General features: G+C 39.2%; 1 protein-coding gene and 1 long non-coding RNA gene across 5 annotated transcripts in view; one reads left to right on the top strand and one right to left on the bottom strand.

Annotated features, from left to right (window-relative positions):
• Window positions 1-491: 491 nt before the first annotated feature.
• Window positions 492-17879, top strand: part of LOC132910175 (uncharacterized) — a 33885-nt gene continuing 16497 nt past the window's right edge. For 2 of the 4 annotated variants that reach the window (XM_060965701.1, XM_060965702.1), the window contains exons 1-5: window positions 4588-4780; window positions 5221-6821; window positions 14374-14691; window positions 15018-15122; window positions 15629-15694. In XM_060965701.1, the coding sequence (XP_060821684.1) occupies window positions 4696-4780; window positions 5221-6821; window positions 14374-14691; window positions 15018-15122; window positions 15629-15694 (2175 nt within the window). In that variant the 5' untranslated portion in view covers window positions 4588-4695. Of the gene's footprint in view, window positions 1570-4587; window positions 4781-5220; window positions 6822-14373; window positions 14692-15017; window positions 15123-15628; window positions 15695-17879 lie in introns of those variants that run through there. The other 2 variants (XM_060965704.1, XM_060965703.1) reach the window with 2 other exon arrangements.
• On the bottom strand, window positions 1865-3991 carry LOC132910220 (uncharacterized). Its single transcript, XR_009658713.1, has 2 exons — window positions 3930-3991; window positions 1865-3829 (listed from the first exon to the last, which is right to left on the bottom strand). It is a non-coding gene; the product is annotated as an uncharacterized LOC132910220 (long non-coding RNA).

A 17879-nucleotide genomic window follows, 5' to 3' on the forward strand; every position in this document is an offset into this window, starting at 1 on the left:
ATGCATCGATCGTGCGTTGCTTCTGATGTCGATTCGCCGACACCGAACTACATACATTGTAACATGCATTATAAAACCTAAATGTCGACATATGCACCGCAACATGTTTCAATGTCTGCAAGGGCCTTAAAATTAAGAGGGAAAGCCTTTGAGGTATACCGATCGAAGTGTGACGTTGAAGTATTCTCGCACAAACTTCTTCCCGCAAGTCCGAGAGAAGTTTGAAAACGTCGGCGAAAAATAAGTTGGAAGCGAAGAATTTCAGTTTGCGAAGAATGTTTCGAATCCCTGATGTTCTTTTGCAACTAACACTGCTACTGCTCCGGTAACCGTTGTTTTTCATAAATTACATTTCTCATGGAAAATATATAGAATGGTCTTTGAACGAAAGGAAACAATAAGCATTCATTGAGACGGCTGAATCGTAAAGTGAAATTCGAAAGGAATCAACGAGTAAATAGTCGTTTGATGAACGAAGTATATCTCTCCGTTCGAGGGAAAATGCAAGAGAAACGAGCGTCTGCGCATTACCAGGACAGGCTGTCACGAGAACTCCTGTAGGAGACGAGGCTCGCAGAATTCCACGGAGCCAACAGTGCGCGAACCGCCAGCACGCGACGCGGTTGCTCCGACGCGACACCTTCTGCGCTCATCGTCGCTACGGATTGCCTACGGTTAGGTTCTAATACGCTTCTGCACGCCATTCTGTCTTACGTCTTTCGTATTCATTCAACTTTCACTTTTCTTCCACCAAATTTCAAGAAGACATCTGATACGACTATTTTCGAAAAACAGCGCAGACAGAAGCAAGAGACAGAAGATACGAATGACTTGTGTTACGCTTGCAACTGGTTGTCCGTACGCCCTTGTATTTCTGCAACCCATTGTTTCTTTTTTATAATAGAGAGTTCGTCGTCGTTTGCAGCGTTATCGTATAAACATAATAGATCATAAGTAAATAACACAAAGACCGAATGCCCGGATATATCCCGGAGCAAGCGAGTAACCAGATTATACGGCGCTCGTTACCCATGAACAAAATGTCATCATGAGCTATCGTTGTTTCACAGTGCAACGCGAGAACGCACAGTGAACAAACGCGTAAAACGTATTTACAAAGTACACTTCTGCGATGAAAGAAAAAACTCGATGACAGAAGCAAACAAGGTGAAAAAAAGAGACTAATCGAGATATCTTCCTAATGGGAACTTGTTTGAAAATTCGGGAAAAGTGCAGGTATTTTCGAAGGACAAAGGATACAAAAAAATGTCGATGAAAGAATCAATTTACGGGTCACGGTTCGAGTAAAAACTTGGTGGAAAGGAAGCAAACGGCAATAACTGCCTGTACAAAAACTGTATAACAATTATTAGTTGTTGCAAGTATCATCTTAAAAGTGACACGTTTATCGAAGAAAATTCAAACAGATTGGCTCGAGTGTTATAAAGTTCAAAAGAAAGGGAAGAAACACCTACGCAAAGATATTCGAAGAAAATCAATGTGGACGATTTCTTCAAATTCATTTCCAAGAAAAATGCGACGTTTGAAGCAATATTACGTGATTTTACGGTAATTCGTACTTCTTGCTCCCTTTTATCCGACATAAATATCGTAAAAGCCTCTCGTCCCAACTTTCAGCGATTTTTTTTACGAGTATAGGAAACCCGTAGTTAATATCTCGATTACAGAGTAAATTTTCACGATATTAAATTTGCCTAAAAAAGGGAGAATACTGGTGTTATAAAAAAAATTGTTCCTGCTGAATATCAACTTTCAAAAGTACCAGACCATTTGTGGAAACTACGTTGAAAGTTCCCCCATTTACGGCATTGTTTCGCTTATCTGCTTAAGAAAATATTCTAACTTTACGATTTGCTGCTACGTACTTTTACGGAAAAAGTATTTATAAAGGTCAGAAAGGCTCTTTGATACTCCGTGCAACTTTAAAAAACTTTACTAATCTCCGGTTTTACGCCACTTCCAAAATCTACATTATCTCCTTCGATAATGAAAAATAATTTGTTGTCGCTGTTTCAACCAGTCTCTGACGATGGTGAAACAATTGTGTAAAAGTGTATAATGAAAGTTCGGTAAATAAATAAACGGACCAAGTAGCAAACTCGCCCAAACGAAGCTTTTAAGGCCGCAACGAACCTCCGTGTCTCCCCATTAATTCTAATAAATGCAATTGATTAAGTTGCATGTGACTCGCAAACATAGTGCTTTCCTCGTACCCGCTATGAACAAATACATCAAAATTTTTAAGTACGAGTAATGACTATTAACAAATTCGTTTGTTATTTCGGTCATTTCAATTTCACGATAACATACATTATCGTCGAAACTTTCTACTCCGTTGCACAATTTCGCGTTTAAACGAAGGCGCACTTCGTCACTCTGTGAATCAGTTTCGCGATGGGCTGCTTTAACGAGTTTAAAAAGTAATGAGACTTACTAAATTGAAATTCTTTAATGAAAGTGAAATTCCATGCTTTAATGCAGCTTTGTCACCCTGAATATACCTACATATCGGGGCCACTTCATGAATCTGTAACTGAGAGATTAGAGAGCTACTATACGATAATAATTTACACGCAATTATGTTTATCGACTTTCCACATCATGGAAATTGTAGAAATGCCCACGCTTTGATGTTATAGATCATAATTCTCGTTTGCCGTTTTAGAAACAAGAAATTGCTACGGCATGAAAACTTTGGTAAAAATTAATGAACTTTTCTCTGCTTTAGCAGCAGAAAGTCTGCTTGCCTTTTTCTTCGGAATTCTCTTTCGTTTTTTCGTTCCAAGGTTTCCTAACCTCATTATTCGAAATGTATAGTATCTCGCGTTAGGTATTTGCGAGAAGAATAGATACATTTATCTCAGGATAATTAAAAAATTAAGAGAAACCATTCTGTGGAATACGCCGGTTTCTCGATTTTTCATAATCCCTGTCCTCAAATAACAATTCATCATCAAATTACATCTTTAAATCATTGCTCCGCAGTTTCTACTGTACATAGATTATTCATTTTCTATGAATTTTTGTGCTTAGACGTCGCTAACGCGGTGACGATCTCGGGACATCCGCCGCAAACGAACGGATCTCGCGAAACTGCCGTAAACGTGTATCGAACATGAACGAGATGAACGTAGTATTGAATTCGAGAGTAGTAATCCCTGTTCCGATACCCCGAGGGAATGGCATATTCTGTTTCCAGATACGCAGAAGCAATCATATGGCTCGTACGATCCATCAACGGCGTGCATCTTTTCCTACAAACTTATTTCTGCTACAAATCTTAAGGAAGGCAAGGAAGGTTGCATAACTGATTGACATTTTAAAACATTTTTCTTTACCGCTTCGGTTCATCATCGCAGGAATCCTCGCATCACTAGCAAAAGAACTAATCTCGTGATTGCGCCTTCAGTCAAACAAACTGCCTCACCTATCTAACGATTATTATAGCGTTTTCTTAACGTCGTAATATAGTTTTTCAGGGAGAAAGACTTTGGAGGCTGTATTCCATGCCGTAACGAACAATTTAATGGGCAGCGAGTAATATATCGATAACAGTTGGAAACGTTACGCAACTCTCTCTACATGTACACAAATGTCATCTCTTTATTTGCTTCTCAGTTGCCCTTTACTTACCAACGTAACGCTACCATTAGTCTACATTTACGTTCTTTTTCTTTCATCTGTTCTTCGCAAGGAAACAAACGAAGCACAAAGAAGCTCGAGTTCACGTGGTGTGGTGTGGTAGGTCAGGGGGTCGAGAGGCCCACCACCTCTGCTTTAGACTTCGGAATCTCCACTCTTCTGACAACTGACTGCCTATCGAAAGTGTCACAGGTTATGTTAGTTCCGTTCTTAGCTCGATTCGAACAGCCCGAAATAAACTGAGGGTAGGCGGAATTATATGAAACCGATCTGTAGAAAATGCTGCCTCGCAGTCGATTCGATAAACCTGTCGATATTCGGGAAACACCACATATTTACTATGCTCGATAGTTAGGCTAAGTCGCAGGATTCACATTCACAGATTTACATTCTATTGTTAAGGATAAGGATTTAACGCGACGAAGATACTTGAAAAAGACGCGATTAAACGAAAGCTCTAGTGAATTTTTAACGCTTTTTCTTTTAAAGAAGAAAAGAGCTAAAATATCGAATTTAGGAACATAATTGACTAAGCGCTCCATCTTCTCAACATTCCTACGCACGTCGGAATGCGATTAGAGTTAGAAGATACTATTTTCACTGATACTGATTTCTAGGCTTACACGTGCGTATGGTCTAACTTGTACAAACGTAATATGTACGTATATCTATGCGTTGAAACTTGAAATTCAATTGACATTTTCATGTATAATAAAAAAAAAAGAATACTGAAAATAGCATGCAATAAAGCTGTATCAGTATCGCAGTTTAAAAAGTCACATTGGAGTACGTAACAATGGTGGCCGTTACTCGCTATAGAAAGTCAATTACGTTAAAACTTCTAGAGGGAATCTTTGTTCGCTCGCAAGTGCAGTTTTACGTAACGCGAAGGGAAGCGAATAAACTAAATTCCATTGTTTAATCGCTATCATCGTTTACGCGTACTTAGCTCATTCGAAGAAGGTCAGAAGCTTCTCTAACGCGACCATAAAAGGGTACTAGAGCTCATTAACATAGCCTGTGCAATTGTGTATGTATACGTGTTCTCGTTTCTGCAACATTACGTTAACAGACTGGGCGCACAGATTTTCTATCCGTGAAGCAGAAACAGCGTTTGGTACGATACTTCTCGATAAAAGTATATTTATTGTTACTGAAGTTGACAGATGTTGGCAGTTTTGTGCGGCGAATAGATTTGCTGGAATTTATTAATCGTAATAAAGGAGAAACAATAGACAGAAGTGGCAAACGATATCTCCCATCCCTATAAATTCGATTAAGAGACAGAATAACCACTACAACATTATTCCTCCCTTTTTGCAATGCTAATTGTCCGTTACTACGAGTTCACGCGATCACACGATCGACCTAGAATGATATATACATACACGTACACATATAATGTATGCGAAAAATCTTTGTTAACAGATAAACCGACTAAACTGGAAATTTTCTGCGCGGTTTCAAAGGCGGTTTAAAACAGCATATACATATTTACGAGAATATTAATCATACTATTCCGCATTGAGAATAAAGTACGTGTATGTTAATTTTCAGATGAGGACAAGCCGACAAAGCGCCCTGAGTCGTCGAAACAGCGACGGCGACTGATTATGACGCGCGTCCATACGCGCCGCGATTTCTCTCGTCTCCTCCTGCCATTCTCATCCTCTGAGACCTTTCACCTTTCTTGCAACCTAATCCTTCTCCTTCTCGGTCTCGCCTCTGTTCGTAGCGAACTGCCGTGCAATGAAAAGGCGAGGTCTCAAAGTCATGATCTTACATCGTTTCCTTACCTCGTCGACACCGCGGGTAGGAAATATTCTCGAAGAGTTCCCGACGATCCTCGGGAATGGATACAGCATGGATTGAACGAGTACAAAATTTCCGATTCATCGGATCAACCCGACGGGACAGGAATTCACGTCGATCGAATCTCACGAAGACGAACGAGTGCGTTAAAACGAGTTAACCACGTGAGGAACAAGTTCATCGCGTCATTCGGTAAAGATAATCGTGCGTATTTGCGCAACGACTCGCGATTCGCTACGATCGCGGCTGATATTGTGAACGGTTACTACGGCGAGTCTCGCAGGCGACACCAGAAGCGGAAGTTTCGACGGGAAAATGATATACTACTAGCCAATATCGATGACCAAATCGGTGGTACGACTTTGATGAACGGTGTAAGTTATCGCGATGAAAAACATATTGAGTTCAGAATGAAAAGGAACTTCGACCGGAAGCATAAATTGGAGAGGAAAATGAGAATGAACCTTCTTGGATTAGAAGAATCGTTTCACGATTGCAAAGAATACGGCGAGGAATTTACGGAGAACGACGACTCGAGATCTATCAGAAGAAATAGGTCTGATAAAGTCGCGGATAATTCCGAAGCGAAAAGAAACAATGGGACCGAGAATCCAGTTCATTCGATGAAAGTAAATGGCAATCTGTCACCGACTTCGAACGAGAGCAGCGAGGAGCCTTTTACGGGTTTCGAGGGCTCGCAGAAATTTCCTATAAAAGTCACGTACAAGCCGCCTATAGCAACTCAAGTCGAAAAGTTTGATAGAAGGCACTTTGGTCCGCCTAAAATGGATATTCCCGAAACCACAATCGCGTCATATCCGTCGACCATGCCACCGGATCTACCAAAAAGTCCCAGCAGAGACGTCCTTCACCGACATCGTAAAGTCGATGAGAATACAGAGGAGGAACGAAGACAGGAGGCGGCCATCGAAGGGCATGAGAAAGCCGACGACATCACGGATGATCTTTGGCTGCCCGGCGCATCGTCTGGTCGACGATCCTCCAATATAGCCAGCGGAAAGTCTTTCCCAGAAGAAAAGCATGTCTCTGCGTCTTCGACGTTTTCTCCAATGTTGACATCTCCTAGTGATAAGTATTCGGTGAACGAGTCGCCTATTGACCAAGGCACAGAAGAAATTGAAGAATCCAGTGTTACAGTGCCGAACGTGAAATCGTCCGAAAAGATAAACATAACTATCCTAGGTTTATTCGAGATGACACGAGGTTCTGAACCTAGACCGGAAGGAACTAGCGAGTTACAAGCAGCCAGATTAGCCGTTGAACGTGTCAACGAATTGAATGTCTTATCCAAGTTTCGTCTGCGTCTTATTCACAACGATACCAAGGTAAAAACAAAACATTTCTATTCTATCGGATATATTTTCCAAGAGTTCAACCAGCACGCTTTATGTATTCACAGCTTTTTCTTTATGATGGAAAAATCGCGGGTAAAATATGGCGACAGCACGAAATACTTTACTTGCTAAGAAAGTTTCGTTATTTATATTCATCGCCGCTGATTCTCCAAAGAATACGCCCGTATCTCGATTGTCGCGTGAAAAATGAATCGGTCATCGAAAAGACGACGCTTTCGACTATCTCGATGTAGTGTAACAATTTTTCTTCCAAAGAAATAATATTATGTGCATACATGAACATGTGTTTCATGCTGTTGAATCTCAAAGCTATCGCGGTCCTAATAACTTCACGCTTTTTCCCGCGACAGAATGTTTTCAACAAACTCCTCGAAATGTTGAACGCTATGTGGATCAAAATTTCACTTCCAAATTAGATCCGCATTAATTTGCAAATTATGTTTGTTTAAAATTTCGGTTCTAGTCTGTTTCTGCGGCCAGCCGGCGAAACTATGGTTCGCGCAAAGGAAAATTCCATGACGTAACGAGAACTCGTATTAAACTGAAGTTAAACCGCGAGATAGCAACCCTGGCTTTTATTATTTTTTAACCGGACCACGCGCAACAACTGTCAAACTGTTTTCCACGATATCAAGTTTTGTTTGCCCCGTTTATATCAACTGACATTTTCCGTAGACGCGTTCCCGATAACCACCGTGTAACAAGGATCGTTGACGCTTCGTTGAAAAAAAATGTGACTTTGTGGTGCGCAATTAAATCACTAGACTTTGTTTAATCGGGACAATGCACACTTGTGTAGTTGTATTAGCTTTGTACGGGAAAAACCGCTGTATTAAACTGTTACTTTCCGCAATAATTTCCGTTTATGTGCTATATCGTCTTCGTATAAACACTACCGATCGTTTAAACGCGCACCTTTACGGAAAATGAATCAACGAAACGAAACGAAACAGAATGAAACGAAACGAAATAAAAAATTAGAACAGCATAATTCACGCAACGTCACTTGCGCTCTTATTGCGTTCAAGTATGTAACTTTCGTGATATATTATGCGAGGGAATGTTTCACGATTAATCAGTCGGAAAGTGCGATAGAGAAGAAGCAAAGAATCACCTCAACATATAGAGAGTGACACCTTACCTATGAACTTTCATATAAGCCAAATTAAGCGTCTTTCTTTTATAAATCTATTTATATTACTTTAATCAGTTTATCAGAAATCAGTTTATATTACTTTATATGGTACAAATAAAATACCGATCATTTTGCAACTTCGACGACATTTTCTCTGTGAGACAAAGTTTCGTTACATACGAGCTCGGAGTGTTACATAGCTTTTATGTGTCTTTGCTGAATTCACCGTGTGCATTCATCGGAGTGCGTCGTCAGACCGTTTTACGTTCTCTCTGTTTGCTGTGTGCGTACGAATACGAGAATCTCGATGAAAATGGGATTTAGAACAAGGAATGGCCGTAGGCCATTTGTAATTTAACCAATCCCACACTGCTAAAGTACTCGAAAGGTGGTCCTCTTCATCAAGGATTCGAAAAGATCTAAATTTTTTCTGCACACTATTCTCCACGTTTCCTTTCCATTCTTCTCTTTCACTCTGCTCTTTTTAATTCGCATTAAACAAATGGTTATCAATGGAATATTCCCGTGTTGATCCTTGAAAATTCCCCGGTAATTTGTATGCGTTTTATGAAAATTTGTATACGTCGTAACACAATGATAGTTTGTCCTCGTCTTTTTTCCGATTCTCTGTGGCGCGAACTAACATCGGTGTCGCGTAAAATAGGAGTTGTCCCTTCATAGGATGGAAAATAAGATTTTTGTTCCAACATCGAAACATCCAAAACCAACTAAAACTTTATTTCATGGCAATTATCCAGAAACAGTGTTGGCTGTTCATATAAAATTTATATAGCTATGTTAATAAATAAGATGATACGTAGTTTCTTCAAGTTTTTGGAATCGAGTCGCGCTACTTCTATTTCGAATTAATTATCAAATTATAATTCCGTATATCGTTATCAGTATTGTTGAACTAACCTGTGAAAAAAGAAAATACAAAAACGAAGTAAAGACTTTTGAAAACCTATGGCCCCACTTTGAAATTTATCGACAGCAATTTTTTCGCTGTCGAACCAACTAAAGGCTTTTTGAAATCTCGGAAAGCGAGTTAACGTAGCGTAGACGCAAATACGTGTTCAACGAAAGCACTTTTGTATTTATTCAAAGTACAAACACGCATATTGATTGAGTACGCCTCGATAGAACCTATCTTCTATCATTTATTCTAGTTCATATACTGAAAGATAGTACAGCTTTATATGGCTACTGTGCACGTTCTCTTCCAAAAACTGTACTATCTACCATCGAAGATTTTTGAAATTGTGTCGGAGGATGTAAATTATGGATATGTTCGATCCATTAAGTTATTTGTATTCTAGTACTAGTTTATTAAATAATCTTCAACTATATAACTCATGACCGGCCTGCTATAAATATAAATGAATAGAAAAACACTGGGAGGTTAAATCGATCATATACTCGATTCTGAGGCGAAACCATATATATCGAACTACAATTATCGACATTGCCCCGGAACCAATTGGAAAAACCAAAGAAAATCGATTATAATTAAAAAGGCGTAAAATAAAAAAGATCGTTTCTATACAGGTTTTGCATCAATCGGTGAAGTATAAGACAATTAAAGGAACGCTATTATCCCGATTGACCTATCTGTACTTTTATTCTTAATTCTTTTTCTCTTTCCCTTTTTCTCCTTTTTCAATTCTTTTTGTATTCTCTTTCGCTGCTCTTCGAATCGATCTGGCTATTAACTCGCAAATTCGTCGAAAATAAAAAGTTCCATTTGGAATAAATTTTCAAATTTATGCCGTGGACAATCTTAATACCTCAACTTCTCCCTGCCTCTTAATGAAAAAGCAATATACTAACCGTAACAAGCTTAAGCGCCATTAAGCTCCAAACAAAAAGCATCGTCTTACGAAACGTCTCCAAGACCGATTTTTTTCTCTTTATCGACGTAAGAAAAAGTCCGATAGAATTCGTATTTTCGTTTCGCTCACCTCAATTCTATTCTTCAAAAGGGCATGGACTACGATGTATATAGGGAAAAATAGGGTCCGATTGAAAGATCAGTCGTTAGAAGGGTGACTCGAAGCGATAAAGGTAGCTACCTCGAAGAACCTGCAGTGAATTTGAGGGAATCTCCGTTATACGTCCAAGTGAAAGAGGAAAGTCAATAATCGGACAACCACTTGTCAACTAATAATTCGATCGTTATTGGAAGTGCTTGAAACGTCTTCATCTTCAGGGCTTGTCGTTTTTTCATTGCACATTTTTATAATCACACAGCTCGATCGTAACTATCGATTAGACTTTTATCTTAAATATGAAACATTGGAATTTCCCAATGGCGGGACATATTCGCATAAAGCGTATTGGTAAAAAACGACATTGGGAAAAACTGTATCATGAAAGTAATATCACGTCTAAACTACAATACGATAAATAAGGTAGGATTAAATAAAAGTGCGATGAAAGTGGCGCCTTTCGAGTAGGATGTATTCCTCTGTTCGACTCTCGTATGAAAATTTTCTTACGTCTACTCGCGTAGCAGTGTTATTGGACCAGAACAATCACGGAAGAAAAGAACAGCAACGTTTGAGAAATAGCCACGAAAATAGAGATCAGCACTATGGATATGGATACATTCATTGAGCCAGCTCCTAAAAAATTCACAGACCATATATACCCGTCATTCCTGTACTCCATCATCTTCCACCACTCCCTTTTCTCGTCGAACGTATTGCTAAGGTTGCGATAGATCCGATACTTTTATCTGCCGTCGTCTCCTATTCATACAGTCTATTGATTGCGCGATCAGCCACGATAGTGACAAATGAAAGATATTTTATGGTATATCGCGCAATCATAAAAGGTAGACATTTTTTTCACGATGGACTAGGTGAAAAACTTCGCCTATCGTCCAATTTTAACCATCGATTGGTTGTTCAATTTTTCGAGAAGGACTAATAGCGAACAATGAACGGGAACGATCTAGCAATTACGTGAATACGCGATGATTAACCACGTACACGGTAATTGGCTCGTAACGGATAGTTAACCGAACAAAATCAAACGCGTCACACGAGTAGATATCGATAAAAATTTACAGATTCCATAGGTAATTTCTGTCGGGCCAATCTAATATGCATGGATATTGCAGTGTACCTAAAAGTTTTCAGCGAAAACGTAGCCAGAGCGGTTTTCAAACGAGAATTTAGTTTCAAAACAAGGCAAATGAGTTTAATGAAATGCGCGATTAAAAAATGGAGTTGCAGCATTGAATGCTTTATGAAAATATCAAAAACTCGTATTTTTATTGAAATAAAATGTAGGTGATAAAATCATTCGACATGTGAAATAATATTTTCTTGACGTGCGAAATGATCATTCGAAATTGGTGTAGGAGTTATTGACAGAAAACGGATTGAATAAGGTGTTCGATTTCCTGTTAGAAAAAAAAGCACATCGGTAAATTTATAATGAAATACGCCGCTAGAATAATATTTTAGGAAATGAAAAACGACATTTTTTGCACTAAGTTATCGCCGAATAAAGATTTAATAAAAATATTTAAAATATTAATTTAATCAAATGCAGCGCGAGAAGCTTAAAAAGTGAGAGGAAACTTGAGTACCGAAGGATGCAGTTTCATGATATTTGGAGTTGCAGTAACACCTAAGCTTGTGGACACGAAGTTGTGTTACTCTGTAATATAATGCTGCAGCGAAACAAAGTTATATGCTAGAACACAGAAACATTAACCTTAGTATGAACTTAGTTCATTCAAGATTACGCTGTCAAAGCTTGTAAAACGTTTACATGCTGCATCATAAATCCGTATCACTGCGAGGCGAAATCTCTGAAAATTCAATAAAGACAGGCGGCAGATCAGGCCGAGTGCTCGAGCTGTCGTGGAACCTAAAAATTTTCCTCTTTTCAGAGAACAGAGTGCTTGCAACCGCGTCGACTCTAAATTGATATATCGTCGTGGCAGCGGAGTTAAAACGGACCTTATTTTCGCTTCGTGTACGAGACAGCTTTTAGATTAGTCCGATGTGTAAAGAAATATTTTGTTAAAGTTTGCACGCGACAAGTCGAGCAAGCTGTAGAATCTATCTTCATTTAACGCTACTTCGATGCTTCGTTCACCCTTAATTTGATAATGATAGTTTATCGAAGGTACAATGCAGCAAGGTTTCTCACAAACTTTGTACAACCAGACGCTTTACGGCATACACGGTTGTCGTCAGTCGGAAACCACTAACGGAGAATAGAGTTCGACGTAAGTAGTTACGTCCGATTGTGACCCGAGTTCAAATTCTCCCGATCATACGCGGAACTTATATAAAGACGTCTAAAATCGTATAATCCTCATATATCATATATAATACTTAAAATTGCAAAATTCTTAAACACGTAATGCTAATTTCTTTACAGCAATGCTTTGACAGCCGAGGAAACTTTGTAGGTGTATCATACTTTTCATCGTTCGATATTGTTGGCGTTTCTTCCCTTCAGCGAGCAATACTATCTGTTTTGTGTCAACGTTTCACCGACAGGAAACAGATAGCAGTAGCTGTTCTTTGTTAAATAAGCTCTACGTCATGGAAGATTCCTCGAGCTTACGCTTTCATTTGGCCGACTTACAATTTTGTCTTGAAATTCTCTTTTTCGCGAAGACATTCGGTGAAAACGAATCACGCGTCATTTTTCTCCCTGGATATTGCTCGATACACCGCTGCCACATTTTTTGCAGTTATTAAATTTTCTCCTTCAGTATAATGATCAAATAGGTCGCTCGTTTCGTATAGAGGTATGATATTCGATCAACGGATACTAAATGCGTTTCAGCAATCAACAAAATCCTTCGAATTCTTTGTAGAGATCTATGATCTTGATCACATCATGAATTCGGATAAACTTCCTAATAAAAAGATATCCAGATCTGGCGTAATTTTCTCCTTCACCGTTTTCATAGATCAACGTTTGGATTCCAAATACAATGATCGTCTAAAACAAAACCACGTCACGTGATCAAACATAAAAATACGTGATAACGTTGGAGTTCGTCCGGCGTAAAATTATAGCCAGCTTTAATCGAGTTATTCTTTCCTTACAGATTGCTGAGGAACTTTTGAAATTTGTTGACCGTATATGAAGAAATGATTCTATGAATTCCCTATGGTCGTGAATTCCGCAAAACTCTAGTCACGTTCCCGTTGATTGCAATAAGAAAATTAAAAGAGAATGTCCGAGATTCCAATCATATCGATCAACGATCAATACAGTCGATTTTAGGTTAAAAATGTGAACCATTTAATTCAGTCCTATTAAACGCATCGTTGAGTGGTCGGCCTTTCATTGCGAAACTTTCACGGCGTTCTAGCGTTTATATGTATATCGGATCGAGGTAGAGGCACACGAGCTTGTGACCTGTGCCGCGATGTTTGAACTCCTTTGTAAATTCCTCCAGGAAAGTTGCACCTCGAAACGTGGTGGCGTGGAATCTGTAATTTTAATCTCCTTGTCTGCTTCCTTTGAAACATTCTTTGTAACAGTATTTATAAGAAATATACACGATTTTGATAGAATCCGCGTTTATACGTTTATACGTATCACGTTCATTTAAACGCAAACGATTTGCAAATAGCAAATACAACTTAAATTCGTACCGAGCTTCAATATAATCAAGTTAAGCATCACGAGACGCTTCTTTGTGTAAACATCAATGGTTGCGAATACGTCGGTAGCAATAAGGCGAACGCGACTTTTCTCCACAGTTGTTAGCCAAATTTCTATTTTCTCGAAGAAAACCGTCTCACCTTACCCGTTTAAGACGTACCGCAACGATTCGAAATCGAATAAAAATACAACAACGTACGAAAAGTTGAACTCAGAATCGAAGCTCGTCTCGAAAATTCTGTATTTTCTCCCATCTCGGTATCTCGCCGGATTGCACGGTATAAGGCAGACTCTTCAACTGTATGCGAGCTTTCGAGTCCGCCCTAGTCACCCTCTCGCGTTGAATAATTGCTCGTTAAGGCTCACCGGTCCGTCTTCTCTCACCTCACCTTCCTTACGGACGTATACACGCACATGTACATCAATCTAGCCAAAGTGTTTGCGATCCTTTTCTTCTTTTTCTTGCCTCTCGTTACATGGCGCCTCATAATTGCTTACTTTCTATGCGAAACACGTCTTTCTTTCTCCACCGATTTCACAAACGGGTTTGTTTCACGACGTCACGTCGTTGACGCCTTTCATAAATCATAATTTCGTATTTGTTTTGTGATATCATAGTTGCGACAGAATAAAAGCACCGGTTTATCAAAATATCGTAATATCAAACGAATTATACAACGCGTTGAATTTATAACAGGCACGTTGTAATATCGTACTAATGTCCCTTTTTTACTTTTTTAGTGCGACTCCGGGGTGGCGGTTGATAGATTCTTCCATGCTCTCTACTCGGCAAAGAAGAACGATCTAATACCGTTGTTACTGGGCACTGCCTGCTCCGAGGTCACGGAAACATTAGCCAAAATCGTACCTTACTGGAACGTGATACAAGTCTCCTTTGGATCCACCGCACCTGCCCTCTCGGATTCCACCGAATTTCCGCTTTTCCTACGAACCGTAGCGCCGGATTCAAGTCACAACTCTGCCAGGATAGCACTCATCAAACATTTTGGGTGGGACACTGTTACCGCTCTCTCGCAAACTGGTGACATGTATTCTCTGGTAAGCACATGAGTCGATGTAGCATTCAACAAGGAAGTTTAATCAAAGATACACGCCGTTCCAGCTTCTCGAGTACCTATGTGTTTAGTTTAATAGATTGCCATTGCGCCACTCAAAATTCCCATGTGACGAACAGTGTGTAAACTAGCTATTAAACTTTAGTCCCTTCTACAGAGCACGTTAAAATAAAGGGTTTACTTATGATGAAATGCGTGTCTAATAAGAAAAATCTACTACATTTGTTTCTAAATGATACAAGCAATGTACAACTTTAACATTTGCCTCCTTTGCTACGAGGACGTTGCAGTATCGCTTTTTCGTTTCAGGCTGTGAACGATCTAGTCACGGAATTGGAGCAAGCGAATATTACGTGCACCGCTACTATCACCTTCGCAGAAAACGATTACAAGGAACAGCTGCAAACTTTAAAAGTAAGGCACGCTTAGACTTACACCTCATTGAATTTTTTTCATCGAATATGCTAGAGATTCGTGGCTGCCCGACGTGGTATACAGTTCTGATGTATAGCTACGTTTAGTTGCTACGATTGCAACTCTATCTTTGCTTTGGAAAGCTTTTCACATTCACTTTACCTTTTAGAATACGAGACACATACAAGCAATTTTAAATCTGTTAAAAAGCGTAGAATTCCAATGTGAGCGTTTAACAGTTGACCGTTGTAAAATTAATATCAGACGCTACAATGCACGGCAAAATTCTCCGAAAAACTATTTATCGTACATTAGAGCGTATCAGGCCGTGTCGAGCAAGGCGAATAATTCGATTAACCGTGATGCTCCGTGCGTCTTTAATCACACTTCATAACTAATTGCTTGTCCGCCCTAATACGATAAAGTTGCATGAAAGATGCGGTGCTTGAGACGAGCGCGGAAGAGAATAATCCCCCTTGTTGAAATGCAATTTTATTCGATTACAGGAGTTGGACACACGAATCATCATCGGGAGTTTTTCACCACAACTGGCGCCACGCGTTTTCTGCGAGGTAAATCTTCGACAGAAACTAAAACTCATGAATGCAAGTTCGTTTCGCCTCGCGGCTAAACTCCGTTATTGTATAATGGTAGAATATGCTTCTGGCAATTGCGTAACTTCTAGCGCGGAAAAATAACAGTGGCCAAAGTCGAGTTACTTTTAGGATGAAAAGTTTTAAGTGCCAAAACGCGGGACAGTTTTACGTCACGTTGATTGTGCAAAACAATACGCAATAACAAAAATCACTGTATCCATTATATGCGATGTTATGTAAATTTGACCTGGAATTCACTTGAAGCTTTATTCTTTTAATGAACATTACTAGAAAAAGAAGTATGGAACCCTAGACCGCGTACTTCGTCATTTCAAATTTTGACGATCAAAATCGGTTCAAGGACGGAAATGTCACGTTCGCAATCCTATCGTTTCACGAAAGGTCATTATACGTAGATGTCACGAACAGGGAAATGACTCGTGGGAGGATAATGCTAAAAATGAAAAATATTTCTGTATCTGAAAGCCACACTGTTTCACGTCCTTTCCCGTTATGTCACAATAGAACAGAAAAACAATGGTGCGTACAGATTTCTTGTTTAAAAGTGTATTAATTTCGTAATTAGAAGATGGCAGATTATTGACATACATTTACAAACTGCTCTTATTTACATATACAAAGAGATATAAAATAAAAGGAAGGCGAAATAAAAAGAAAAGGAGTGGAAGGAAGTGACGAGAAAAAGTAAGATGGTATACATAACTCAATCATGAAAAAGATGGACTTGAGTTAGCTTTGCTTTCGCACGCGGTGCTTATCAAGACGCTGCATCAAGATTCGCCTCTCTTTTTTTTATTATCACTCTCCGGTAATCCAGTACACCGACAATTCTCTTCAAAATACGCGGAAATAAAACGCTTCACGTTACACGCTAAATGTGTCGCGAGTTTTCGAGCGTTCAAACGCACATCGACGACGATTCAATTACGAATTTTTACAGGCGCTCATAAAATCGCTATCTCCGTGAGAATTACTCTTTTTGGTGTTACCACCGTGACATTATAATACGCGAGAAAGATTATTTTCGAGTTTCAACGCCCACGAAAGGTTCCACGACATACACAAACTTCATGAACTCAATTCTATTCTACGCGATAAATTGAAATTTGTCTATCGCGGAGGACTTTACGCCTCGATTTTCCGGCGAAAATCGATGAAATGCAAACACATGGTCATAGCCTGAGTCCCCGCTACGCGAATAATGAACATTGTGTTGAAGTAGGACGCACTCTCTCTTTCTCTCTCTCTCTCTCTCTCTCTCTCTCTCTCTCGTTGTCCTTCTCTCTTTTCCTCGTCACTATTATCATGTCAATAGCTTTGTGTTTCAAGACCAGTAATTTCCAAGAACTGCTCGGCAGCTTGTTTATCAGACAATTTTTTAATTGTCTAATCAGTTTTCATACCGATAACCATGTAAATTCGATCGCAACTCACCGACTTAACTCAAGGTAATCGATATTCTCGACGATATGGGCAATAATCTTTAAAGAAAATCATAGACAATTGCATTTACATGACGTATTAACTTGATTGAGGTGACTCGTGAAACTATCACTGCAAAATTAATCACGGAACAGAAAGGATGAAAATTTGGGTGATTTCTTTGTGCTTCCAACATCGGAAGTGTAAACATCAGGTTTTCGCGCTTCTGATTTTCGCCTTTGTGTCGCCTGCATGTCGAAATGAGGTTGCGTTGTTGGAGTATAGGAAACGGTGTTCTCTTGATTACTATCTATGTCTAAGATTCCAATTGATTCACATTCTCTTTTGATTCGGTATCGTTTAAATTGTATCTCTTAAGTCCTCCAAACTGGAAACGTTCTATCGAATCGCACGTAGGTATATCATATATAGGACTTTTTTTATTTCCTCGAACGTCAGAAGTAGTATGGAAATAGCCGCGAGAAATATTTACATGAAAATGTAAATTTTTGATTTACAGTTGCTTTCGATTTTTTTCCTTTGTTTCGCATACTCGAAAGATACATAGTTAGGTGTTTATTAGAGGAAAAAGATTAAATTTACCAAGCAGCTGAGCAATCGTGCTTCTTGTGAAAACGATTTTTCATCGGAGCACGCCTCTGACATCTTGACCGACTGTATTATTGCCAATCAGAAAGTAACTACGGCCGGCAAGCAA

Source organism: Bombus pascuorum, chromosome 8 (assembly GCF_905332965.1).
Source record: "Bombus pascuorum chromosome 8, iyBomPasc1.1, whole genome shotgun sequence".
Classification (NCBI taxonomy): domain Eukaryota; kingdom Metazoa; phylum Arthropoda; class Insecta; order Hymenoptera; family Apidae; genus Bombus; species Bombus pascuorum.